Source organism: Ranitomeya variabilis, chromosome 2 (assembly GCF_051348905.1).
Source record: "Ranitomeya variabilis isolate aRanVar5 chromosome 2, aRanVar5.hap1, whole genome shotgun sequence".
In the NCBI taxonomy this organism is placed as follows: domain Eukaryota; kingdom Metazoa; phylum Chordata; class Amphibia; order Anura; family Dendrobatidae; genus Ranitomeya; species Ranitomeya variabilis.
In genome coordinates this window covers 637,609,574-637,637,358 of record NC_135233.1, presented here as the reverse complement: position 1 = coordinate 637,637,358, position 27,785 = coordinate 637,609,574, and the positions used below count along the sequence as shown (strand labels likewise).

Here is a 27,785-nt window from a genome sequence, read left to right as displayed (position 1 = left end):
TTTTTGATTTAACACTAGTAGACCCACACTAACTAATAAAAGTAAGACTCTGACCCTTTCTCAGCAGCAGCTCTCCCTACACTAGCTGAGTCCGGAGCAGAATGCGGCGAGCAGGGCGGTGCCAGGTCTATTATAGACCTGATAATGCTGTGCGGCCAGCCAATCACTGTAATACCACAACAAAGATGGCTGCGGTATTACAGTGCATGGCAGACAATCCCTGCATGTTGATTGGCAGTCTAAAAAGCGCCAAAATTAAAAGGAGACCCGAGCTCCCGCCGAATAATCCCGGAAATGCTCGGTGCTTGCCGAGTACATCGAGCACAGTGATACTCGGGCGAGTACCGAGTAGTGGCGAGCACGTTCGCTCATCACTAGTAATATCCTTTTATGTTTCATATACAATTAGTTTCTTTTTTATATGTATTTCATATGATATCCACTATTTAATTCTTCTTGCCCCACTTCCATCTTTTCGGCACCTCCTATTTGACTTTTTTTTCTCTCACACATACTTTGCATGCCTCATTTTCTTCTATTGGCCTACTTCTGTCCTTCTGGTGTCTCCTACTTCTATCTTATACATACTTTGCATGCCCCTCTTCGGTTCTTTTGACACTCTTCCATCCTGTCCTGTGACTCTCTGCGCCCCATGTCTGGTGCTAGCCACTCTTCTCCTGTTTCACATCACTTCCAGTTCGCGGTAGCTATTTAAGCTGTATGCGCCGACATTTACCACACATCTCAGGGCATACTTGTCTGTATTTCTCTTGTGACCTCTGGCTGTGCTGTTGAGGTATCCCTTTCTGTTGAACCACAGCCTGTGTGGTCTCTGTCCAACTGCTGATAATTTTCTCATCTTTCTTTTGCTTTGATGTATTGCTTCTGTGCAGGTATTTTCACTTCATTGTTTAGTTTGTCATATCACATCTTGGGAGAGGCTATTCATACTCTCCTGGCACATGCAGTCTTTGTTGGCTACATTTCATGACAGATGGTGCTTGGAGATCCAGTTCCTCAGATAGGGATTATTTTACCTTTTTAATCTCTATTGCTCTTCCTATGGTTGGTTTGTGTGTGTCTTCCTCCTCAGTACCCTTTTCTTTATTCTTTATTTCTTTTTATTTTGGGGTCTGGGAAGTTTTTCACATATTACATTTGCTGTATGGATTTTCTTATTTTCTTCCGTATTTCCTGTGTGTCTGTGTGAACAAGTTCATAGGCCTGTGCATTATCATCAGTTTTGTTTATTTCACTTTATAGTTATTATTGTTTTGGTGTTGCACGTTGTTTATATAAAGGTTGCAGTTAGGGACATTCAGGGTAAGTTAATATTTATTGGGGGCGCCATTATGTATACATAGGCAGGGACAAATCAGGATCACATTAGGGACGAATATATAACAACCCCACAGGGGGTCGGTCAGCGGACGGCATGACACATACACAATGAGATGGCATAGGGGTGAGGAAGGCCCTGCTAATAGGGAATGAGGGATGGTCACCACCTGAACTCAAACCTGAGTCTGTCCCTGCACTCCCCTAATGCCCTAAGTGAGTCCTTCACCCCCACCACCATCAGGAACCTCGTCACTCGCTGTCACCTCACACTGCCCTGGCTAGTTCACTGGCCAGCAAGAGCACTAGTCTCACCACTGCAAATGGTAGCAAACACAGGGGACAGTGACAAACAAGAGAGGGACAAGGAATAAACACAACACTTAGCATCCAGACTCTGCTGCCAAGCACCACACCGCAGATAACACAAACAGGACTCCAAAACTCCAGAAATAGCTGACACCAGAGAGTTACCACTGCACGGCTGGTCTTCATAGAGAAACTCTATCACCAACAGTCAGCTGATGCATCAGGTGACCATTTAAAGGATGGTGGGAGTGGTCACCACCCACATCAGCTGACCTTACAACACTGCAGTTACAGCAGATTGCCAGCTTGGGAAAAACTGATATTAACCCTCGCTGGTCCTGAAAGGAAAAAAGTTACATTTAAAACAGAGTGGAACCAGAGCTGCCATGAATCCAAAAATGGATTGTGACACCTGGTTTGTATGTAACCATTGTGAGTGTTCTTAATGTATATAGTCATAATAGTCTGGTAAGTACTCGTGTTCACTGTGCATGTATATTCTACTCTGTAGGCTCCTTTGATTTAGTGACACCGGTATTTTTATCTATCCTTTTTAGCTCCACTTTGATTCTTTTACTGTATATTTCATCAGTTGTTTCCTTCTCCCATTCCTATAGAGGGCTCACTATGTAACATCCTCTTTGCCCTTAATTTTCACTTGTATATACTGTTTTCTACATACTATTTAGAGCATATGTGTTACCTCTCTTACTGCCATATATTGCCTTTACAATGGTTCTTACCTCATCATGTGGCCTTTTACGTTCACATTGGTGAGTATGGATCATCATCGCTCAGTGTATTGCGCCAGTAATAAACTGACCAAAACACACATCTGTTGCTCATATGAAAAAGAATAGAGTGAAAGTGATTCAGTGGCCAAGTGTCTCTTGATTTGAACCCAACAGAACACCTATGAGGAATTCTGAAGAGACAAGATGCCATCACTCTCCTTCCAGCATCCGGGCTCTAAAGAGGACGTTATCGAAGGATGGAAAAGATAGATGTTGAAATGTGTCACCAACTTATTAATTCCATGCCTGGAGACTTGATACTGTCCTTAAACATCATGGAGGTCATAAAAAATACTACATGTAGCAGTTTTGATGTAGGGTACATTCATGTTTGAATCGACTAATTTGAGTAAAACTGAAGATTTTGTAATTAAAGTTGTTTTACTAACCTTTCTTTCACGTTATGGGTTAAAAATGCTCTCTAAAGCTCATCCTTGTTAAAATTTTGGAAATTGTTCTTGTATTCAGTGAGATATTAATTGAAATCTTACTTTTCAATGGGGGTGTACTCATTTATGTTAAACATTGTATGTTCCTATTATATTTTCTGAGAAACCCGTGCAGATTGGGTTGATTTCATGGAAACCTGTCTCATGAAAAAACACTATTAACCTGCAGATTTGGGGTTTATCTGCAGGTTAACAGCGTTCTGAACATGCCTAGCACTGGCACCTATACCCACACTGCCAGGAGGAAATTAACTTTATTCTCACTGACAGCATTCGACGTTCAATCACGAGGGTGGCATGGCGCAGGTTAAGTCACCGCTCTGTGCTCAGAAGGCGGTGGCTGTAACCGCCCCGCCAGCACTGACTGACAGGCTCAGCATTAGGGCCTGCTGTCAGTCAGTGCCAGGAAAACAGTTACTGATGCTGCTCTCTATAGACAAAGTGGTGACTGAACCAGCACCGGCGCCACTCTCGTGACTGAATGCCGAACACTGCCAGAGAGAATAAAGTTAATTTCTGCCCGTCAACGATGCCAGGCAGGTTCAGAACGTTATTAACCTGCACATTTAACCCATATCTGCCAGATAATAGTGTTTTTTCATGTGATAGCTTCCCTTTAATCCAATAAACATGGGGTCAAGCGACTGAAAGGTTTGAACTTCGTGACTTTTGATGAGAGTCTGGACATTGTCTTTAGTAGTGCTTAGCCTTTAGCATTGCTGCTGGTTTTGGTTGACATGCACCCAGCATGTATTCGTTGCAGCCAGGATATGCCAACCAAGGAAAGGAAACCTTTAGAATAGAAAGGGCGGCGCCTCTCCCCACATCAGTTGGTTTTCCTGTCCTAGACGGGGGAGCCTTGTTGGGACGGCTGTAGACAAAAAGAAGAAATTAGGATTCCCAGACCTGGATCAGTCGATAACTGTCAGGGCACCGTCTCTACTACAGCTGACGCCAGAGGCCTGGAAGCGCTGCATGGGGCTCAAGGGGGTCTCGTCCGTCAGGCGAGCCTGTGCGGCATCACTATCACTGCTTTTATTGCGCAGGCATAAGATACGGTCCTGGAAGGCGCTCCCGGATTACGCACACCAGTGACATTTCACCGGGTGAATGCTTCTGAGGGCGAGTTCCAGAAGCTGCAGTGGACGCGTTGGCAGGCAGATCTCTCTTTTTATCACTATATATGGATGGGATCGTCAGCCAGGCTGGACACTTGTACTCCATCATGGACACACAGCAGCACATGCAGCAGCGTCCAATGCAGCAGCAGTTGGAGCCTGAGCATCAGCCACAACGTCTCCAGATATTACAACAGAAGCAGCCCCAGAAGAAGCAAGTACACCAGCAACAACGTCCGGATCGACGAGGCAGCAGCAGTGGGGGTTGCTAGAGCCGAGTATGAAGGACCAGAAATTCCATGTTAATTCGGAACAGTTTTAATAGAATGAGGATTCCGCTATCTCCAGAGGAGATTTATCAGATGTGATTCTGCCTCCTGTTCCTGTACCCTTCGTTTTTTCTGAGCAGTGAGTGATCTACATGAAAGTTCAGCCTGTAAATAAGGATTTTCCTTCTCCTTTTTCTCTTCCCTTTCTGACAGTACCAGGAGGCCCTTAAAAATGTTCATAAAAAACAACCATAGAGATTCTGCTCTGTGTGGACAGGGGTTGGCTAGGACTTGGGCTAAGAAATTGTGCCAGTTTTGTATAGATCACACTATTTCAGAATAGTCCCCTAATTTTACCTCTAATTTGAAATCCCTCATAAGAATAGAGCTAGAAAACTCATTGAAGTCACTGTCCACTCAGAAGAAGTAAGACATAAGAGTTTGAGAGCCAAAAATTCTCCCCGGCTGTCTGATAAATCATAAGGGGGGTTTCAGTACGAATCTGCATAAGTTCCACTTCATTTGAGAGTGACACAGTAAGCGGACATTGCTTTCCGCTAGAAGTGGTGAAGAATTCAGTAAAGGCGGTAAGGTCCACAATGGGGGTCAATAAACCAGAAGGCCAAAAAATCTGTTCAGGACAAAATGATTGGGTCCCTGGATCAGAAGAGACTCCAAACCTTTCCTATTAACAAGAAAGTCCAATGGCTTATTGATAGAGAATGGGGAAAATCAAAGATCCTTCCTCTTTCAAGAGCAAATATCTCATTGAGGAAGAGGTTATAACATCCTGAGACAAAGCACCTAAACTTCATTTTGCAATTTAGAAGGCCTAAAGAAAATCTTTACTTCTCTTTGAAGATATGGAATTATTAAAGGACCCCTTAGATAGGATTGGAAAATTTGTTAGTTTCATTAAATGCACACGGGAATTTTCAGCAGGAGCTTTAAAACCGGCCATAGCAGCAACATGTACAGCTAGGTCACGTATGGTCTCTTTAGGAAATCTGGAGGACAGCTCAAAAATAAGGTGCCAAGAGATTCCATATTAGCCAAACTGCCAATAATGAAAGGGTTGACTGCCTTTCTGTCAGACACTTCGGCAGACTCAGCAACGTTAGCAGCCAGGTCAGTAGCATTGTCCAAAGCAGGCTACAGAGCGGTCTGGTTGAAGTGTTAGCCGGGAGAAGTGCAAGCGACAGTCACATTGTGCTCTCTACTATGCGATGAAGAATATTTGTTCAGTAAAGCTCTGGATGATATCCTAGAGAAGGCAGGGGTTAGTAAAAAAAAGGGTTATTAAAATCTGCTTTTTCATCCTTTAAACAGCCCTTTTGGAGAAAGCGGTTTAGCTGGAAGAGAACATTCAGAGACCAGGATTAATGGGAAGATCGCTACAAAAGAAATAAAGGATTTATTTTTGGTGGTCCCTCTCAGGAGGGCAGAAAACCTTCCCAATTACTTTGTTTCCCAGATGGGGAAGGGCTCTCTCTCTTCCTTCTAGCTTGGGAAAAGATTTCCTCCAGCATCTGGATCCTCAGTCTAATAAGATCAGACTTGAGACTGGAGTTTCAAAAGTGTCCGTCAGAAAGATTTACCATTACCACATCTCCATGGGCATCTCCACTGGAACAACTAGCATTAGAAACAGAAGTCCTAAACCTAATAGAGAAACACGTCTTATTAGAAGTCTCACCAGGGGAAAGGGGAAACAGGTTCTACTCCCCTCTATTTCCGATAAAAAAGGACAGTACTTACAGAACGGTATTCAATAATCAATTTGGAAGCTTTGAACAAGTTCCTAAAGATCCCTACACTCAAAATGGAGTCAATAAAATCAGCCATAAATTTCCTTTTCCAGGATGTTGTTATTTGGCAGTCCTAGATTTAAAGGTGTCCATGTACCAATACATGAGCAATTTCAGAGGTTCCTCAGAGTGGCATTATCCATACAAAGTTATACCTTTTGGCCTAGTAGTAGACCCTCAGGTGTTTGCAAAAATAATGACTGAAATCACAGTCCACCTTTGGGAGAGAGACAAATTGATAATCCTATATCATGACGATTCCCCCCTTTTTATAGTAGGTAGCTAGTTCCAACACTCTCAAAGGCAAGTAAAAGAAGTGTGAAACACCTTAGTAAGTTTAGGATGGAGTTTAAATCTTGAAAAATCAAGATTAGAGCTGCTAAAAGCACACATTTTTCTAGGTCTCATGATGGACTCCAATCTTCAAAAGTGCAGTCTTCCAATGGAAAAGATAGTCAATCTGATCTCAATAGTGATAGAAAATCCCATCATGTCCCACAGAAAAGTGGTGTCCCTGCTAGGTTCCCTCAACTCCTGTATCCCAGGGGTCAGATTGGCCCAAATCCACACAAGGGAATTACAGTGGAACATTCTAGAGAATGTCTTACAAGAACATCTAGAAGGCAAATTAAACCTTCCTCAAGGGGTAGTCCACTCTCTTCTTTAAAAATAGGGACATTTCCAAGGGGCGTGCCTTGGATATGCAACATCACCAGGGTGGTCTCCACAGATGCTAGTCCCAGAGGGTGGGAGGCTCATCTGGACAGCCATCTCATTCAAGGGACATGGTCAGAGAAAGAGAAGTTGATCTCCTCAAATATGTGGGACCTTTAAGCAGTGTAATACGTACTAAACAGATTACTGCTTCTCCTGCATGGTCACCGTATGAGAGTGCTCTTGCACATCCAGGTCACGGTAGCAAGCATAAATCACCAGGGAGTTACTGGTTCCATAACCCGGATGTCAATTACAAAGCGAATATTTATGTTGGCAGAAGCACAGTTCCTATAATTGTCATCCCTACATTACAGGGTGAATGAAAATTACCAGTCACACTTCCTGAGCTGAAAATAGCTGTGACAAGGGGAGTTGTGAATAAAGAAATCCATGTTTGACCATGTTGTTGCCATGTGGGGTCTTCCAGAGATATATCTCTTTCCAACCAATCAGAACAGCAGGATACAAAAGTTCTGATCACTGAATCCGAGGGAAACCCTCAGATAGTAGACGCCTTCCTGATTAACTAGAACTTAAATCTAGCATGTGGGTTTCCTCCGATATGTCTGATTCCATCTGTTCTAAAGAAGATCAGGGAGGACAGGGCAAGGGTTATTCGTATACTGTATATGCCCCCTTTTGGCAAGGAGACCTTAGTTTATCTGGCTGAGAGCAAAGTCAATCTCAGACCCCTGGGTTTTTCCAGATGATCCAGACCTACTCTTTCAAGGAACAATATGTAATCTCTAAGTGACCGAGCTAAATTTAACAGTGTGAAACTTGACATGTTGATACTAGGAGGTAAAGTGTTCTCCTCTAATTTAATCTCCACATATTCAGTAGTAGAAAGCCAATCACCACTAGAATATACATTAGGACCTGTAGAAAATTATTTTCCTCTACAGGAGCTATTCTAGGTGGGAAGGTGCCTCTCAATGGTATCTTGAAGTTTAGAAGGGACTAGAACACAGACTTTCAGTCAGCACCTTTACAGTTCAAGTTACTGCCCTGCATATTTATAAACAACAAATGGGTTTATTAAAGTATGTACTAGGTCTAGACTTGTCCATATTTCAAAAGTACCCCTTGGGATTTGAATTTAGTTCTAACGGCATTAACAGAATCACCCTTCGAACCTTTGAATTCAGATTCAGTGAAAATAATCTACCTGAAAGCAATTCTACTGGTAGCTTTGATGTCAGCTTGTAGGGTGAGTAACATACATGCCTTGTCAACAGATCCTCCCTTTACTCAGGTTCTGGAAGATAGAGTAATTTTGAAACCAGACACGGCTTATATCCCTAAAGTTGTTTCTAAATTTCATAGGTCACAAGTAGTGTTGAGCGATATCTTCCGATATCCAGAAGTATCGGTATCGGATTGGATCGGCCGATATCCCAAAAATATTGGATATCGCTGATACCGATACCCGATACCAATGCAAGTCAATGGGGCACAAATATCGGAATGTAAATAAGCCCTTTCTGTCCTTCTACATCCTGTTCCGGAGGGGGGAAGAGTGTGGGCGGTACGTGGGCGGACACTGTGCGTGTCTGTGTGTGCGGGCGGGGTCTGTGCGGGCCTGCCGGGGATCTGTACGGGCCTCTCGAGGGTCTGTGCGGGCTGCCGGGGTTCTGTGCGTGCCAGCTGGGGGTCTGTGCGGGCTGCCGGGGGTCTGTACGGGCCTGCCGGGGGTCTGTGCAGGCTGCCGGGGGTCTGTGCGGGCTGCCGGGGGTCTGTGCGTGCCTACCGGTGGTCTGTGCGGGCTGCCGGGGGTCTGTGCGTGCCTACCGGTGGTCTGTGCGGGCCTGCCGGGGGTCTGTATGGGCCTGCTGGGGGTCTGTGCGGGCTGCCAGGGGTCTGTGTGGGCCTGCCGGGGCTCTGTGCGGGCTGCCGGGGTCTGTGCGGGCTGCCGGGGGTCTGTGCTGGCTGCCGGGGCTCTTTGCGGGCTGCCGGGCCTTTGTGCGGGCTACCGGGGGTCTGTGCATGTGTGCAGGCATCGTCCGATGGAACTACAAGTCCCATCGGATGATGGCTGCTACAGTGACAGTGATTGACACATTAGCCAATGATGGGCAGTAGTAGTCCCATCATCCGGCTAGTGTGTTGAATGTAAAGAAACAAAAAAACAAACAAACATGCATACTACATACATACTACATGCATACTACATGCATACATACAACATACTACATACATACTACATACATACAACATACATACTACATACATACAACACACATACTACATACATACATACAACATACTACATACATACTATATACATACTACATACTACATACATACTACATACATACATAATACATACATACAACATACTACATACATACTACATACATGCTACATACTACATACATACCACATACTACATACATACTACATACATACTACATGCATACTACATACATACAACATACATACTAAATACATGCAACATACTACATACATACTACATACAATACATACATACATATAGACATACAGTACATTAAGCATAGCCAGTGACATCTGTAAAAGATTAAAATAACTAACAACCAATATACTCCCTGTCCGCAGAAATCCACAAGTGTCCCACGACGATCTCCCGTGGAGAAGGGCAGCATCAGCTGATGCGACCGCTCTCTAGGGGCTCCAGGAACACAATGATGGGTATCTTTCCACACTGTATTCCTCCGCCGCTGTAAAAAAAATAGTCCCTAGTCTCACTTTTGGCATTGCTGTGTGAGAAATTTTCCCATGCAGCAATTGCCATAAAATGAGACTCTGAGAGGCTACTATAGTTCAGTGATGCACTGCAAGAGCCATTGTCTCCTGTCAGTGTGTCACTGAAGGTCCTATAGAGCAGTGACATCACCCGATGTCACTGTTCTATAGGGAAGATCGTCATGGGACACTCGTTATTAATTGGGCTACGGCAGACAGGTAGTATACGGTTTATTATTTTACGTTTTTTGCAGGCACTGAAGTATGGTAAGTATGGTTAAATGAAGAATATTAAAATACTCGGTGATTTCTGCGGATCAGGGAGTATATTGGTTGTTTGTAATTTTAATATTTTTTACAGGTGACACTGACTTCGGGGATCAAAATGACAAGTAATGGTGAGTATGTAATCTATGTTTAATGTACTGTATGTCTATATGTATGCATTGTATATAGTATGTAGCATGTAGTATGTATGTAGTATGTATGTATGAAGTATGTACAGTTAGGTCCATATATATTTGGACAGAGACAACCTTTTTCTAATTTTGGTTATAGACATTACCACAATGAATTTTAAACAAAACAATTCAGATGCAGTTGAAGTTCAGACTTTCAGCTTTCATTTGAGGGTATCCACATTAAAATTGGATGAAGGGTTTAGGAGCTTCCGCTCCTTAACATGTGCCACCCTGTTTTTAAAGGGACCAAAAGTAATTGGACAATTGACTCCAAGGCTATTTCATGGACAGGTGTGGGCAATCCCTTCATTATGTCATTCTGAATTAAGCAGATAAAAGGCCTGGAGTTGATTTGAGGTGTGGTGCTTGCATTTGGAAGGTTTTGCTGTGAAGTAAACATGCGGTCAAAGGAGCTCTCCATGCAGGTGAAACAAGCCATCCTTAAGCTGCGAAAACAGAAAAAAACCCATCTAAAAAATTGCTACAATATTAGGAGTGGCAAAATCTACAGTTTGGTACATCCTGAGAAAGAAAAAAAGCACTGGTGATCTCATCAATGCAAAAAGACCTGGGTGCCCACGGAAGACAACAGCGGTGGATGATCGCAGAATAATCTCCATGGTGAAGAGAAACCTCTTCACAACAGCCAACCAAGTGAACAGCACTCTCCAGGAGGTTGGCGTATCAATATCCAAATCTACCATAAAGAGAAGACTGCATGAAAGTAAATACAGAGGGTTCACTGAACGGTGCAAGTCACTCATAAGCATCAAGAATAAAAAGGCTATACTGGACTTTGCTAAAAAAACATCTAAAAAAGCATGGAAGAACATTCTTTGGACAGATGAAACCAAGATCAACCTCTACCAGAATGATGGAAAGAGAAAAGTATGGCGAAGGCGTGGTACAGCTCATGATCCAAAGCATACCACATCATCTGTAAAACACTGCAGAGGCAATGTGATGGCTTGGGCATGCATGGCTGCCAGTGGCACTGGGTCACTAGTGTTTATTGATGATGTGACACAGGACAGAAGCAGCCGAATGAATTCTGAGGTATTCAGACCCACACTGTGTGCTCAGATCCAGCCAAATGCAGCCAAACTGATTGGTCGTCGTTTCACACTACAGATGGACAATGACCCGAAACATAAAGCCAAAGCAACCCAGGAGTTTATTAAAGCAAAGAAGTGGAATATTCTTGAATGGCCAAGTCAGTCACCTGATCTGAACCCAATTGAGCATGCATTTCACTTGTTATAGACTAAACTTCAGACAGAAAGGCCCATAAACAAACAGCAACTGAAAACCACTGCAGTGAAGGCCTGGCAGAGCATCAAAAAGGAGGAAACACAGCGTCTGGTGATGTCCATGAGTTCAAGACTTCAGGCAGTCATTGCCAACAAAGGATTTTCAACCAAGTACTAGAAATGAACATTTTATTTACAATTATTTAATCTGTCCAATTACTTTTGGTCCCTTTAAAAACAGGGTGGCACATATTAAGGAGCTGAAACTCCTAAACCCTTCATCCAATTTTAATGTGGATACCCTCAAATGAAAGCTGAAAGTCTGAACTTCAACTGCATCTGAATCGTTTTGTTTAAAATTTATTGTGGTAATGTCTAGAACCAAAATTAGAATAATGTTGTCTCTGTCCAAATATATATGGACCTAACTGTATGTAGTATGTAGTATGTATGTGGTATGTATGTAGTTTGTAGTATGAGTATGTATGTAGTATGTATGTAGTTTGTTGTATGTAGTATGTATGTATGTATGTATGTAAGTATGTATGTAGTATGTATGTAGTATGTATGTAGTATATAGTATGTACGTAGTATGTATGTAGCATGTTGTATGTATGAATGTAGTATGTATGTAGTATGTATGTAGTATGTAGTATTTTTTTTATTTTTTTTACATTCAACACATTAGCCGGATGATGGGACTACTACTGTCCCATCATTGGCTAATGTGTCAATCACTGTCACTGTGGCAGGCATCGTCCGATGGGACTTGTAGTCCCATCGGACGATGCCTGCACACACGCACAGACCCCCGGCAGCCCACACAGACCCCCGGCAGGCCCTCACAGGCCCCCGGCAGCCCGCACAGACCCCCGGAATACAGTGCAGAAGGATAACTTCCTCCCGTCATTGTGTTCCTGGAGCCCCTGGGGAGCGGTCACATCAGCTGATGCTGCCATTCTCCATGGGAGATCGTCATGGGACACTTGTGGATTTCTGCGGATCAGGGAGTATATTGGTTGTTTGTTATTTTAATATTTTTTACAGGTGTCACTGGCTTCAAGGATCAAAATGACAAGTAATGGTGAGTATGTAATCTATGTTTAATGTACTGTATGTCTATATGTATGTATTGTATATAGTATTTATGTAGTATGCATGTAGTATGTATGTAGTATGTATGTAATATGTATGTAGGTATGTATGTATGTATGTAGTATGTATGTAATATGTATGTTGTATGTATGTATGTATGTATGTAGCATGTATGTAGTATGTATGTAGTTTGTAGTATGTATGTAGTATGTATGCAGTATGTATGTATGTAGTATGTTGTATGTATGTAGTATGTATGTAGTATGTATGTAGTATGTAGTATGTATGTAGTATGTATGCAGTATGTATGTAGTATATAGTATGTAGTATGTATGTAGTATATAGTATGTATCCATACATATAAATGACAATCACACATGGTATAATAGAAATTACTCATAATTTGTAACCATGCACACGATAGGATTATCGTAACCTATCATCAACTACTACATAGGACTCCAGAAAAACGATGATCAGAAGGCAATAATACTTGGACAAAAACATAATTTTATTGAAAAAGATACATTAAAACCATACTGCCAATATTTAGGAAAATGGAACATCCGACAATTCTCACACCATCACCCAGTGTTGACGCACCGCCACGGTGTCACACAGTACACAGCTTACTCCCCCATTGGGTATTAGTGCAGAGGGGTATTAATTACAATAAATAGATAAAATACATGCAGATATATATACACATTATTTCACTCTCTGTACCACCACTATAAATCAGTCAGAACCAACTTCCCATAGTGTGACACCCCATCAGGACCTCATTAGGTCAGTAATATATAAGGCGGTATAATTACCTTAAGTCAGTGGGGACCAAACTGTAGCTGTCGCCGGGCTGCGTGCGTCTACCCCGACGCGCGTTTCTAACTCCTTTATCGAGTAGTATATAGTATGTATGTAGTATGTATGCAGTATGTAGTATGTAGGTAGTATGTATGTAGTATGTATGTAGTATGTTGTATGTATGTAGTATGTATGTAGTATGTAGTATTTTTTTTCTTTTTCTTACATTCAACACATTAGCCAGATGATGGGACTACTACTGTCCCATCATTGGCTAATGTATCAATCACTGTCACTGTGGCAGGCATCGTCCGATGGGACTTGTAGTCCCATCGGACGATGCCTGCACACATGCACAAACCCCCGGCAGCCCACACAGATCCCTGGCAGGTCCACACAGACCCCCGGCAGCCCGCACAGACCCCCGGCAGCCCGCACAGACCCCCGGCAGGCCCGCACAGACCCCCGGCAGGCCGCAGACCCCCAGCAGACCGCACAAACCCCCGGCAGGCCGGCACAGACCCCCCGAGAGGCCCGCACAGACCCCCGGCAGACCGCACAGACCCCCGGCAGGCCGCAGACCCCCAGCAGACCGCACAGACCCCTGGCAGGCCGGCACAGACCCCCGAGAGGCCCGCACAGACCCCCGGCAGACCGCACAGACCCCCGGCAGGCTGTACAGACCCCTGGCAGACTGCACAGACCCCCGGCAGGCACGCACAGACCCCCGGCAGGCCGCACAGACCCCCCACGGTCACGCACAGACCCCGCCCACACACACACACACACACACAGTCTCTGCCCACGCACCACCCACACTCCATTACAGTGCATCATTGCACTATGGGAACTTCCGATTCCGGTATCCAATATCGCAAAAGTATCGGAACTCGGTATCGGAATTCCGATACAGCGAATATTGGCCGATACCCGATAATTGCAGTATCGGAATGCTCAACACTAATCACAAGAGATAGTTTTACCATCTTTGTGTTCTAAAAATCATAAAGAGGAAAAGTTACATACTTTAGATGTTAGAAGGTGTCTATTACTGTATTAGTCAGTCACAGCGTCTTGGAGGAAGGATAGGGCTCCCTTCATCATCTTTTGGGGCCCTAGTAAGGGATTAAGGGTATCGAGAGGTTCCTTATCAAGATAGATCCGAGAAGCCATCGAAAATAGCCTATGCAGGGGCAGGTAGAGCGGCTCCAGAAGGTCTGAAAGCCCACTCTAGAAGAGCGATGGTAGTATCCTGGGCAGAAAGGATCAAGCAGATCTGTAAGGCAGCAACATGGTCTTTCCCTTCTACTTTTATAATCACTATCTGTCTTCCTCTTCTGACTTCAGATTTGGGAGAATAATTCTACAGGCTGTGGTTCCTTTCTAAAAATAATAATTCTCTGTAATTCTCTCATGGTGCTGTCATGGGTGACAGAAAAATACAAAGTTACTTACCGGTAATGTGTTTTTTCAGTGCCTACGACAGCACCCTTATATTTCCTTCCATTACTAAGCTGTTCACTTTCTGGTTGGTGGGCTTTTTCACTTGATGGTGAAGGTAAAGAGATTGTATATAAACGTGTGTAAACTAACTATTGGAGGTCCTCTCATGCTCTGTAATTCAACTGATGTGGGTAGAGGCGTAGCCCTTTTTATCCTTAAAGTTTTCTGTCCTTGAAGTGTAGATCCCTTCTCATGGTGCAGTAATGGGTTCCGAAAAAACACAATACTGGTGCGTAACGTTGTATTTCTCACCTGAAATGTGTTTTTATGTTCAGGAAATGTCGTTCTTGGGGTTTATCTTGTCAGCAGAAGAGTTTACGGTGGACCCTTGGAAGGTGAAGGCCATAATAGATTGGGATGAAACTTGTGACCTTAAGGCTTTGCAATGTTTTCTAGGATTTGACAACTAATATAAAAAATGTATAAACTGACTTTTGATGAATGGAGGCATTATTTTGGAGGGGTCGGTTCATCCAGTTACTGTGGTCACTGATCATAAGAATCTAGCTTACATTGAATCAGCTAAGCAATTAACCCCCAGACAAGCCAGATAGTCCTTGTTTTTCTCTAGGTTTAATTTATCTATCTATCACGGGGTTACCGAAACAGTGTGAAGCCACAAGACCGCAGCATCTGATTGGTCCTACTTCGGCACTGAGAAGAAGCACTTCTTCATTTTAAAGGTCTTTATTCCTTCCGGCAGATGTTGGAAATCTCTGAGTTTGCAGTTGAGCTCAGTTACCCACTTCTTTCCCCTTTATAATCTGGGCTCTGATTCAAATCCTTGTCAGAGTTAGCATTTGCTGCATGGCTTCCGGAGGGAGAGGTGTTCTTATGAAAAGGAGTGTTGGAGGATTTATCTGTGACTGTTGCTTGATTTGTAAGTGTGGTAATTCCCTATCCTTCTTTATTTTGGTTTATTCCCCTACCTCCATACCCCGGAGCATTCCTCTGTTATATGTGAGTGAATATTTTGTATGCCTGGAGTTTTCTGTTAACCCTTGTTTGTGTTGCCTTGTTTGTACAGTAGGTTTGGTGTACTACGGTGCACAATAGCGTCCCTCTTCCCTGGGTGGAGGAAGAGAGCAGATGGAGGGCTGACTCAGGAGATAAGGCAAGGGTGGAAGGAACGACATTTTCACCTTCAGAAGTATAATGGGGAATAGGGCGAGTTAGGGCGCCTCTCTAAATTCTGGAGAGCTTTTTGTAGTATACTGGGGATTAAACTTGTTTTTCTTCTGCCTATGACCCTGAAAACAAAGGTCAGACAGGTTACAAATCAATCTTTGGAACAAATTTTAAGGTGCTTTGTAGCAGCTCAGCAGGAGGACCTTTAACAGTTGAGTCAATCAGTCTACTCGAGCCTCGAAGATTTTCTGTAATTATGGTTTTCATCACCATTTTGGAGAGTTTTCTAGGATTGGTTCTGAATGTCCTGGGGTGGAGGTGAACGTACAGAAACTTGGGAATGTCTGGAGGAAAGTTCAAAAGCATATTGGGGTTTCGCAGATTCGCCAAAAATGGAATGCAAATAGAAATGTTCAGTGGGTTTTGTCTTTAAAATTGGTGATAGGGTTTGGATGTCATCTAGAAATGTCAAACTTAAAGTGTCATTGGCAAAGTTAGGTCCAAAGTTGACTGGTCTGTATAAGATTCTGGAGGAGGACAATCTGGTGGCTTTTAGATTAAAGCTTCCTCCATCCCTTCTTATCCCTAATGTGTTCCATAAATCCCTAATAAAGAGGTTTGTCCCTTCGGCAGTGTCTCCCTCATCCCCACCTCCCCTGTTTTTGGTCAATGGTGGCTTGGAGTATAAGGTTCAGAGGATTCTGAATTCTCATAGGGTTCAAAATTTCCTCCAATATCTCATCCACTGTAGAGATCCTGGGTCCCAGCGCGAGATGTGAAGGCCGATCTGTTAGTTAGGGCTATCCATTTGAAATTCCCTGGGAAACCTGGAGGTCCTCTGTTGGTATTTTGACTGACAGCTCAGTCATCCAGTCTTGGACTGTGAGGTGCTGAGCTCCTACAGGTGTTCACTGTTCCCACCTATTTCACTGAGCTGTCTGTACCAGATGGCTGGCTAGAATCTCCGAGTGACTGGTGCTCTTGACTTCTGACCTTTTGTTTTCGGGCCCTGGATTCGCCTGTTGACTACCCATTTGCATTACCCCTTTTGTCTTGATGAACTCTGACCTTCTGATTCATACTCCAGACTGTGACCTGACTACACCTTTTGTCCTACCCTTTGTATATAACGAGCCCTCTTGGTATTTGACCTTAGTCCTCATGAATACCCAAGCTTCATAGCTTGTCGATGAATAGTGACAAGCGTCACACTTACTTAGTATATAAGATCATAAGACTCATTATAGTTTTTGGACACAAGCTGTGCTTAAAAACAATAGTTATGTAGATAATTTAACATACCCTGTACATCTTTCTTTAACTTACGAAGATCCTTCACAAAGTCTTCAAACTTCATTTGCGAGGCTTGAAACAGATCCTGAGGTTCTGGCAATATGAAAGGGTTTTCTTCCTTTCCAGCATTCTGAAAGTTAATACAATGTTTCAGCATTTAGAACCAACCAGATATCCATCTTTTATGTCATCATTATTTTTCAATCATCAGTAAAATATACCATAGAAAGTACATTATAGTGCTGCATCAAGCTTTATGTTGTCACATTAGTAACAATAGATGAAGGAATTCTGTGTAGTAGATGGCAACTAAAGGAGGAAGAGAAGGCTTAAAAAGTAGCACAGTTACAGTGGGGAAAAAAGTATTTAGTCAGCTATCACTTGTGCAAGTTCTCCCATTTAAAAAGATGAGAAAGGCCTGTAATTGACATCATAGGTAGACCACAACTATGAGAGTCAAAGTGAGAAAACAAATCCAGAAAATCACCTTGTCTGATTTGGCAAGATTTATTTTCCAAATTATGGTGGAAAATAAGTATATGGTCACCTAAGAACATGCAAGATTTCTGGCTCTCAGAGACCTGTAACTTCTTCTTTAAGAGGCTCCTCTGTCCTCCACTCATTACCTGTAGTAATGGCACCTGTTTGAACTTGTTATCAGTATAAAAGACATCTGTCCACAACCTCAAACAGTCACACTCCAAACTCCACTATGGTGAAGACCAAAGAGCTGTAGAAGGACACCAGAAACAAAATTGTAGCCCTCCACCAGGCTGGGAAGACTGAATCTGCAATAAGCAAGCAGCTTGGTGTGATGAAATCAACTGTGGGAGCAATAATAAGAAAATGAAAGACATACAAGACCACTGATAATCTCCCTCGATCCAGGGCTCTATGGAAGATCATGGGGTCAAAATGATCACAAGAACGGTGATCAAAAATCCCAGAACCACACGGGGGGACCTAGTGAATGACCTGCATAGAGCTGGGACCACCATAACAAAGGCTATCATCGGTAACACACTACACCGCCAGGGACTCAGATCCTGCAGTGCCAGACGTGTCCCCCTGCTTAAGCCAGTACATGTCCAGGGCCTGTCTGAAATTTGCTAGAGAGCATTTGGATTATTCATACAAGAAATGGGAGAATGTTATATGGTCTGATGAAACCAAAGTAGAACTGTATGGTAGAAACAAAACTCATCGTGTTTGGAGGAGACAGAATGCTGAGTTGCATCCAAAGAACACCATACCTACTGTGAAGCATGGGGTTGGCAACACCATGCTTTGGGGCTGTTTCTCTGCCAAGGGACCAGGATGACTGATCCTTGTACATGAAAAAATGAATGGGGCCATGCATCATGAGATTTTGAGTGCAAACCTCCTTCCATCAGCAAGGGTATTAAAGATGAAACGTGGATGGGTCTTTCAGCATGATAATGATCCCAAGCTCACCACCAGGGCAATGAAGGAGTGGCTTCGCAAACCTTTGGAGGGAGTTGAAAGTCTGTGTTGCCCAGCGACAGGCCCAAAACATCATTGGACCTGTCAACATCATTGTCCTCCCTCCCCCACTGCATCTAGTTCACTCTCTGACATTGAACCAGTTACAGAAGAAGAAGTAAGCAGGCTCCTTGCATCTTCTCGCCCGACCACTTGCACCAGTGACCCCATTCCGTCACATCTCCTCCAGTCCCTTTCCCCGGCTGTCACCTCTCACCTAACAAAAATATTCAACCTTTCCCTCACTTCCGGTATTTTTCCCTCCTCATTTAAGCATGCCATCATACATCCATTACTTAAAAAACACTCCCTCGACCAAAATTGTGCCGCTAATTATAGACCTGTCTCTAATCTTCCCTTCATCTCTAAACTCCTCGAACGCCTGGTCAGGCCTGGTCCACTCCCGTCTTACCCGCTATCTCTCAGATAACTCTCTTCTCGACCCTCTTCAATCTGGCTTCCGCTCTTTACACTCTACTGAAACTGCCCTCACTAAAGTCTCTAATGACCTACTAACAGCTAAATCTAATGGTCACTACTCCATGCTAATTCTCTTGGATCTCTCTGCAGCATTCAATACTGTGGATCATCAGCTCCTCCTCACTATGCTCCACTCCATCGGCCTCAAGGACACTGTTCTCTCTTGGTTCTCCTCCTATCTCTATGACCGATCCTTCACTGTATATTTTGCTGGTTCCTCCTCCTCTCACCTTCCCCTTACTGTTGGGGTTCCTCAAGGACCAGTCCTAGGCCCCCTCCTCTTCTCTTTGTATACTGCCCCTATTGGACAAACAATCAGTAGATTTGGTTTCCAGTACCATCTCTATGCTGACGACACCCAATTATACACCTCTTCTCCTGTTATCACGCCAACCTTTTTAGAAAACACCAGTGATTGTCTTACCGCTGTCTCTAACATCATGTCCTCCCTCTATCTGAAACTGAACCTGTCAAAAACTGAACTCCTCGTGTTCTCTCCCTCTACTAACCTACCTTTGCCTGACATTGCCATCTCCGTGTGCGGTTCCACCATTACTCCAAAGCAACATGCCCGCTACCTTGGGGTCATCCTTGATTCTGAGCTTTCATTCACCCCCCACATCTGATCACTGGCTCGCTCTTCTTATCTGCATCTCAAAAACATTTCTAGAATTCACCCTTTTCTTACTTTCAACTCTGCAAAAACTCTTACTGTCTCACTTATTCATTCTCGTCTGGACTATTGTAACTCTCTACTAATCAGCCTCCCTCTTACCAAACTCTCCCCGCTCCAATCTGTCCTGAATGCTGCTGCCAGGATCATATTCCTCACCAACCGTTACACCAATGCCTCTACCTTGTGCCAGTCATTACACTGGCTACCCATCCACTCCAGAATCCAGTACAAAACTACTACCCTCATCCACAAAGCACTCCATGGCTCAGCACCACCCTACATCTCCTCTCTGGTCTCAGTCCACCACCCTACCCGTGCCCTCCGCTCCGCTAATGACCTCAGGTTAGCATCCTCAATAATCAGATCCTCCCTCTTCCGTCTCCAAGACTTTACACGTGCTGCGCCGATTCTTTGGAATGCACTACCTAGCTTAATACGATTAATCCCCAATCCCCATAGCTTTAAGCATGCCCTAAAAACTCACTTGTTCAGACTGGCATACCGCCTCAATGCATTAACCTAACTATCCCTGTGTGGCCTAATTAAAAAAATGTTTTTAAAAAAAACATAATCAGGTTCCTCGCATCATGTTCTCATACACTTTATGCAGTTAATAGCCCTCTGTGTCTGTACTGCTACATACTTAGGCAGTTAACTGGTTCATGCAGCTTTACATGAACACCTGAGCCTTACACTATGGCTGGTCCAAATAACTAAAGCAATTGTTACCATCCACCTCTCGTGTCTCCCCTTTTCCTCATAGTTTGTAAGCTTGCGAGCAGGGCCCTCATTCCTCCTGGTATCTGTTTTTAACTGTGATTTCTGTTATGCTGTAATGTCTATTGTCTGTACAAATCCCCTCTATAAGTTGTAAAGCGCTGCGGAATATGTTGGCGCTATATAAATAAAAATTATTATTATTATTATTATTACTCTAGAGGAGATCTGCATGGAGGAATGGACCAACATATCACCAATAGTGTGTGCCAACCTTGTGAAGACTTACAGAAAATGTTTGACCTCTGTCATTGCCAACAAAGGATATATAACAAAATATTGAGATGAACTTTTGTTAAAGACCAAATACATAGAATAAAAAGTGATCAATAATCACATACAAAAAATAGTATGATACTGTGACAGGGTCACTGGTGCTGTGCATGAGGGGAGATATGTGTCACAAAGGTTGCTTTCCTGTGTGATGTGAAAGCCATAAGTGTTTTCTCCAGCATGATAGTGCTGAGAACAATCCAGTTGCTATATGGACATGGCTTTTATGGTGGGTATGTCAGAGATGGGCGGGATTCCAACCCACCATACCTCCACCTGCAGGAGGGAGTTAAATGTTCAGCTAGTTTTTTTTCCTCTGTGTGTGGAGGAAGGAAGCCTCCAGAAGGCTAGCTCCTGCAAGAGCTGCTGTATGTGTTGTCCCAGAGGCACTGGGCAGCACTGTACATGAAATGTTTACTTTCTTTTCAGCCACAAAGGCTGTTTTTTTCTGTTACCAGTTTGGAGTTTTGGTTTATGAAGTAATAAACCACCTAGAGACTTTAAAGGGAATCTGTCACCTACTTTTTCGTATGTAAGCTTTGGCCACCGCCATCAGGGGCTTAACTACAGCCTACTGTAATGCTGTAGATAAGCCCCCGATGTAACCTGAAAGATAAGAAAAACAAGTTAGATTATACTCACCCAGGGGCGGTCCCGTGCGGTCCGGTCCAATGGGCGTCGCGGTCCGTGTCCAGTGCCTCCCATCTTCATGCTTCCTGTCGCAGCACCTGCGCAGGCGTACTTCATCTGCCCTGTTGAGAGCGGAGCAAAGTACTGCAGTGCGCAGGTGCCGGGAAAGGTCCGAGAAGCCCAGGATCCATCCTGACAGGGTAAACTGATGGGCACCTACCTCCCATGCATATGCACCCAACAATGACCATAATTGCAGTGTAGACCTAGCCTTAGTTCGGGCTGCTGCCTGAGCTGATGATAAGTGATGAACCTCTACCAATCTTATATTGAGATGAGTAGTCAAATATTAGGTTGAGGACAATCCTTTTAACGATCTATGCGGCACATGCCTCCAGAAGCACAAGCCGAGCACTATGTATTGCCAACTAAAATGGCATATTTGCAATTTTCAATCTGCAACACCCATTGCATGCTAATTTCTGAAAAACTTGAGTAGGGTCAAAATAGTCACTACACTCCTAGATGATTTCTCTGAGTATAATTTGCAAAATGGGATAACTTTTTGAGGATTTCTGCTGTTTTGAAATCTTAGGGGCTCAGCAAATAGTTCCCACAAATTACTCCAGGAAACTGTGCTCCCCAAAAGCCAAATGGCGCTCTCTTCTGAGCCCTGCTGTACGCCCAAATAGAAGTGTATAACACATATAGGATATTGGGAGGGAGGAATAGCAAGGTTATTACAGGGTACAAATTTTTTTATATTCATGGCAAAGATGAAACATTTTGATTGAAATCTAGTTATTATTGTAAAAAATCTAGTTTTTCATTTTCTCACATGCCAATAAATAAATTGGTAATACACTCATGAAATAAAAATATTCATTACACCCCCAAATGAATTAAAAATACAAATAGTAGTTTCTCACCACATATTGGGTATTGCTGTTTTCAGAAGAAATTGCTTTATAAATGTTTGGGTTCATTTTCTCCTATGTGAAAAGTAAAAACTAGGGGCTAAAAACATTTTTGTGGAAAAAACTTAATTTTTCATTTTCATCTCCCAATGTTATAAAATTCTGTAACACATCTGTGGGTTCAATATGCTCACAAGACCCCTAGATGAATTCATTGAGGGGTGTATTTTCCAAAATTGGGTCATTTGTTGGGGGGTTACTGCTCTTGAGGAGAAATTGCACAACAAATAGGGCGGTCCATTTTCTCATGTTACCTTGTAAAAATGAAAAGGACTAAGGAATTAGGACTAAGGTCTGCGAATTGAGAAACTGATTTGGCTTTTATCCTAAGTCATATTGCACGACTCGTTAAAGGGTTGATTGTGACTTGTAGGATCGCTACTTCCAACAGGTGGCACTATAGAGTTAAGTCCTCTTTTTCTCAGAAGAGGCAATTTGCATAAGGACTAAGGAAACAATTTTTTGTGGAAAAAAAAAATAATTTGGTAGTTTGGGTGAAGTTTCAAAAATGGGGTCACTTTTTAAGGGTTTCTATAGTTTGGGCGCATCAGGGGCACTGCAAATGTGACTTGGCGTCCGCTATCTATGGTATTTTGACCAGTTTTGCATTCCATAACTCAAATGGTGCTAATTTTCTTCCACGCCTTGCCATGCGCCCAAACAGTTTTCCACCACATATGGGATATCCGCATACTCAGGAGAAATTGCACAAAAAATTTTGGGGTTCATTTTCTCCTGTTAATCTTGTCTTGTGAAAATGAACCATTTGGGCTAAAGATACACTTGTGTGGAAAAAATGTAATTTTTTATTTTAATGGCTCAATATTTTGTGATCACCATACCTTTGGTGTGGCTGAAAGCAAGCTCCTGTGGGAAAAAATACATTTTACCTTCCACATTGCTCTAAATCTTGTGGAGTACCTAAAGGGTTAATAAATAGTGATGAGCGAATATACTCCTGAGGCCAGTCTCACAAGTCCAGATAATTCAGGTACCGGAAAAATCGTTACCGGAGTTATCCGTGTCCGTGTGTCCGTGTGCTCACTTGGCACATCAGTGTGGCACTCGTGCGGCAGCCGGGTGCCGCCCGTGTGCCGACTGAGGACCACACAGACTGTGCAGGAGACAGCGCTAGAGTTAAGCACTGTCCCCTGCTTTTGGTGCTGAAGCCGGCATTCATTCCTTCTCCCCAGCAGCGTTCGCTGGAGAGAAGGAATGAAAAATCAAGGTTTTTTATTTTTTTGTGTTTAAAATAAAGTTCCTGGTCACCTCCCGCCTCCCACCCCCTGTGCGCCCGCGCGCTTGCATTAAAATACTCACCCAGCTCCCGCGATGCTTCCTCTCAGCGCCGGCTGCTTGACCTGTGTGAGCGGTCACGTGGTACCGCTCATTACAGTGATGAATATGCGGCTCCACCCCCTCGGTGTCCTCCGAGTATTTTTTAGTGCTTGGAAATTTAGTTTTTCTTGCCGCAGCTGAATGATTTACATCTGTTAGCCAGCTTAAGTACATGTGGGGATTCCCTAGCAACCAGGCAACCCCCACATGTACTTATGCTGGCTAACAGATGTAAATCATTCAGCTGCGGCGAGAAAAACTAAAACTCCGAGCTCTAAAAAATACTCGGAGGACCCCCGAGCATGCTCGAGAAATCTCGAGTAACGAGTATATTCGCTCATCACTATTAATAAACATCTTAAATGTGGTTTTGAGCATTTTGAGGGATGCAGTTTTAAAATTATGTCACTTTTGGGTATTTTCTGTCACTTCAAATATGATATGGTCCCTAAAAATTAAATTTTGCAAATTTTGTCGGAAAAATGAAAAATTGCTGATAAACTTTTAACAAAACAAAAAAAAATATATATTTAAAAAATTATGCTGATGTAAAGTAGACATTTGGGAAATTTTATTTATTAACTATTTTGTGTGACATATCTCTCTGGTTTAAGGGCAAAAAACTTTAAAGTTTGAAAATTACGAAATTTTAAAAACTGTCACATTTTTTATACATTCATAAACACAAATCATTTCAAGTTGAATTTACCACTAACACGAAGCATATGTCACAAAAAAGCAATCTTAGAATCTCCTCGGTAAGATAAAGTGTTCCAGGGAAATTACGACATAAAGTGAAACTGGTCAGAACTGAAAAATTTGGCCTGGTCAAGGTGAAATCAGACTTTGGTGTTAAAATTCATGCCTACTGTTTTAAAGCCACTGTAGAAGTGAGTGTTTTTGGTGTGGTTTTCCCCATAGACTTTTATGAGGAGCCTAAAAATGCATGTGGAATCATAGCATTTCTGAATAAAAAAAAATGAATATATAAAAAATTCAAAACTGCATAAAAAAAAGTGAAAACGACTGCATTTTGAGCTGTGTTTTGCATTGATGTTGTTTCCTCAGGGGGCATTGCGTTCACTGTAAGTTTTCTGCTATTCAACAGACACTGGACTGTGGTCCCACTACATGGGAACAATATATTGTATATGTTACCCTTACTGGGAAGTAAAGTGCAACATTTTAGTCTAGGCATCAGTGTACTGATACGTTTTTTATCATATAAACGTATAACATAAAAAAGAATTCTCATTTATTCAATTTACAATTTATCATGTCCTGACCTATTCTCTGGCCTTTTTAACCCAGGGATCTAATCACATATGTACCCATAATATTCATATATTATTATTTGTCCACTTTGATTATAACTTTGTGTAATAATAAAATGTTGTAATTTTTTTAGCACATTTGACTCTGTTTCTCCTTGTAAATTCTACTCTGCAGTATGTTTGCCGGTCAATCCATGTTCCGGCAATCAGAATAACCTTAATTGAAAATGCTATTTTCCTACAGATTACAACTAGATCTACAGGTAAATAGCGTTTTTGAGCTGATAGGTTCCCTTTAGCTTCAGCAGCAGTCCTAAGAAATACAATGGGTTATCTGCAAGCTTGTGAAATTCAGCTCCTTGAAGCCATAAACTATATATTTTTTAAATTATTGAGTTACTGTAAATATATGAAAAGTAACAAATCAATCAGACTTACATCATCAAAGTGGCGTAAGTAGTAGGAAACAACATATGAAAGCAAATTCCTGCTGTTATCCTAAAACAAAAAGAGAAAAAAAAACTTTATTTTAGTAACTGCTTTGGTAAAATGATTGTATTTCCTTCCAACATCTCATAAAAACTGCTTTAGATTTAAACATTTGAAAAGTTAAAGGGAACCTGTTACCCCCAAAATGGAAGATGAGCTAAGCCCACCGGCATCAGGGGCTTATCTACAGTATTCTGGAATGCTGTAGATAAGCCCCCGATGTATTCTGAAAGATGAGAAAAAGAGGTTATATTATACTCACCTGGGTGGGGGGTCCGATCCGATGGGCGTCGCGGTCCGGTCTGGGGCCTCCCATCTTAATAGGATGACATCCTCTTCTTCTTCGGCTCCGGCGCAGGCGTACTTTGTCTGTCCTGTTGAGGGCAGAGCAAAGTACTGCAGTGCGCAGGCCCCGCGCCTCTCTGACCTTTCCCGGCGCCTGCGCACTGCAGTACTTTGCTCTGCCCTCAATAGGACAGACAAAGTACGCCTGCGCTGGAGACGCAGTGTGAATACAAGAAGAGGACGTCATCGTAAGAAGATGGGAGGTCCCGGACCGGACCGCAACGCCCATTGGACCGGACTGCAGCGGGACCGCCCCTGGGTGAGTATAATCTAACCTCTTTTTCTCATCTTTCAGGATACATCGGGGGCTTATCTACAGCTTTACAGAATGCTGTAGATAAGCCCCTGATGCCGGTGGCCACAGCTCATCTTCGATTTTGGGGGTGACAGGTTCCCTTTAATACATTCAACCATATTTAGGCAAGAAATGCACTTTTTGATGTTTTTCACATTTCTCTCAGGTCAAAAACACTTACTTTTAGAGTTTGTTCAGACGAGTGTATAACACAGATGTGTGCTCTTAAGCTGGGGTCACACTAGCATAGAATACGGACGAGTGCTATGCAAGAAAACATCGCATAGCACTCGGACCACTATTAATTTATGGGGCGGATTACATCTGCGATTATTTTCACATGCAGAATTGGCATGCGAGAACAATCGCAGCATGCTGCGATTGGCACCAAGACTCAGCCAAGTCTTGGCTCACTCACACCCATACAAGTCTATGGGTGCGAGTGACACAAAGCACATCTCTCGGATATCATCCGAGTGCGGTGCGATATATGCCAATAGCAGAGGAGATGGAGAAATCACTTTCTCTGCCTCCTCCGCAGCTGTGCTCTGATCTTCTCTGTGCGAGATGCTTGGAGCACAGATGTATGACACCCGGCCCCCGCTCACAGCAGAGCAGGAGCCGAGGGTCATTAGCATATCGCATCTAATGCTCTCGCATTGGATGCCATACGCTAGTGTGTCCCCAGCTTTAGAGTAAAAATTGGACAGCACACTTATTTAATACGGCTGTTCAGATGACAGGTTTTTTTTTCCCACAGACCGAGTGTCCATGTGAAAAAATCGTAGCATGCATGTTTCTCTTCTGAGTCTTGGACGACAATCACCCTTTCAGGTCTGTGGGAGTGGAAAATAATCGTATCCCATACAAAACATCAGTGTGGCATCTGATTTTTATGGATACATTGCCATTATTAACCTAGGAAATTAATTGATCATGCATATTATTGAAAGTATATGTATAAAAACTAATTCCACACATCTCACATGGATGACAGACAGAATGACAATATTGATGGAAATTAGGTTGGATTCACATTAGCGTTTCAGTCCACAGAGTATCATCTGCATGCGCAAACGCATGCAAAAACGCATGCTTACGCAGTGTTTTTTATCCACATCATCTTACACATGACGCCAAAAAAAGCTGCGTGTGCATGCGTTTGTATGCGTTTTGGCATGCCTTTGCATTGTTTATGCGCATGTGTTAGATATTTCCAATGCTTCACAGTAGCTTTCCCTTGACATCAGACACCCAAATTTGTAATTTTCCTAACTGTGTGGGGGTTGTGGATGGCAAACACATTCCGATTCTGAAACCTGCTGGAAGTGGAACAGAATATTTCAATTATAAAAGATACTTTTCCATTGTTCTATTGTTCTAATGGCAATTGCAGATGCTGAGTGTAGATTTGTCGCCGTGGACATTGGCTTATATGGACGAGGAAATGACTCACAGACTTTCAAAAACTCTGATATGGGCCAACGTTTATACGGGAATGATTTTAATTTTCCACAGCCACAACCTCTTCCCAACATTGAAGGACCACCAATGCCGTTTGTTGTGGTTGGGGATGAAGTGTTCCAAATGTGTGCCAACCTCATCAAACCATACTCAAGTCGGGACTTAAATCACACAAAAAAGATTTAAAACTACCGACTGACAAGG

The 27,785-nt window shown here is 42.9% G+C and overlaps 1 protein-coding gene across 1 annotated transcript in view; it reads right to left on the bottom strand.

Annotated features, from left to right (window-relative positions):
* The window catches only part of FMN2 (formin 2), a 450,026-nt gene that overhangs the window by 90,596 nt on the left and 331,645 nt on the right, over positions 1-27,785 (bottom strand). The window contains exons 12-13 of the mRNA XM_077289102.1: positions 25,427-25,486; positions 17,070-17,190 (exon numbers count right to left, since the gene is read on the bottom strand). Coding sequence (XP_077145217.1) covers positions 17,070-17,190; positions 25,427-25,486 — 181 coding nt within the window. The remainder of the gene's footprint in view (positions 1-17,069; positions 17,191-25,426; positions 25,487-27,785) is intronic.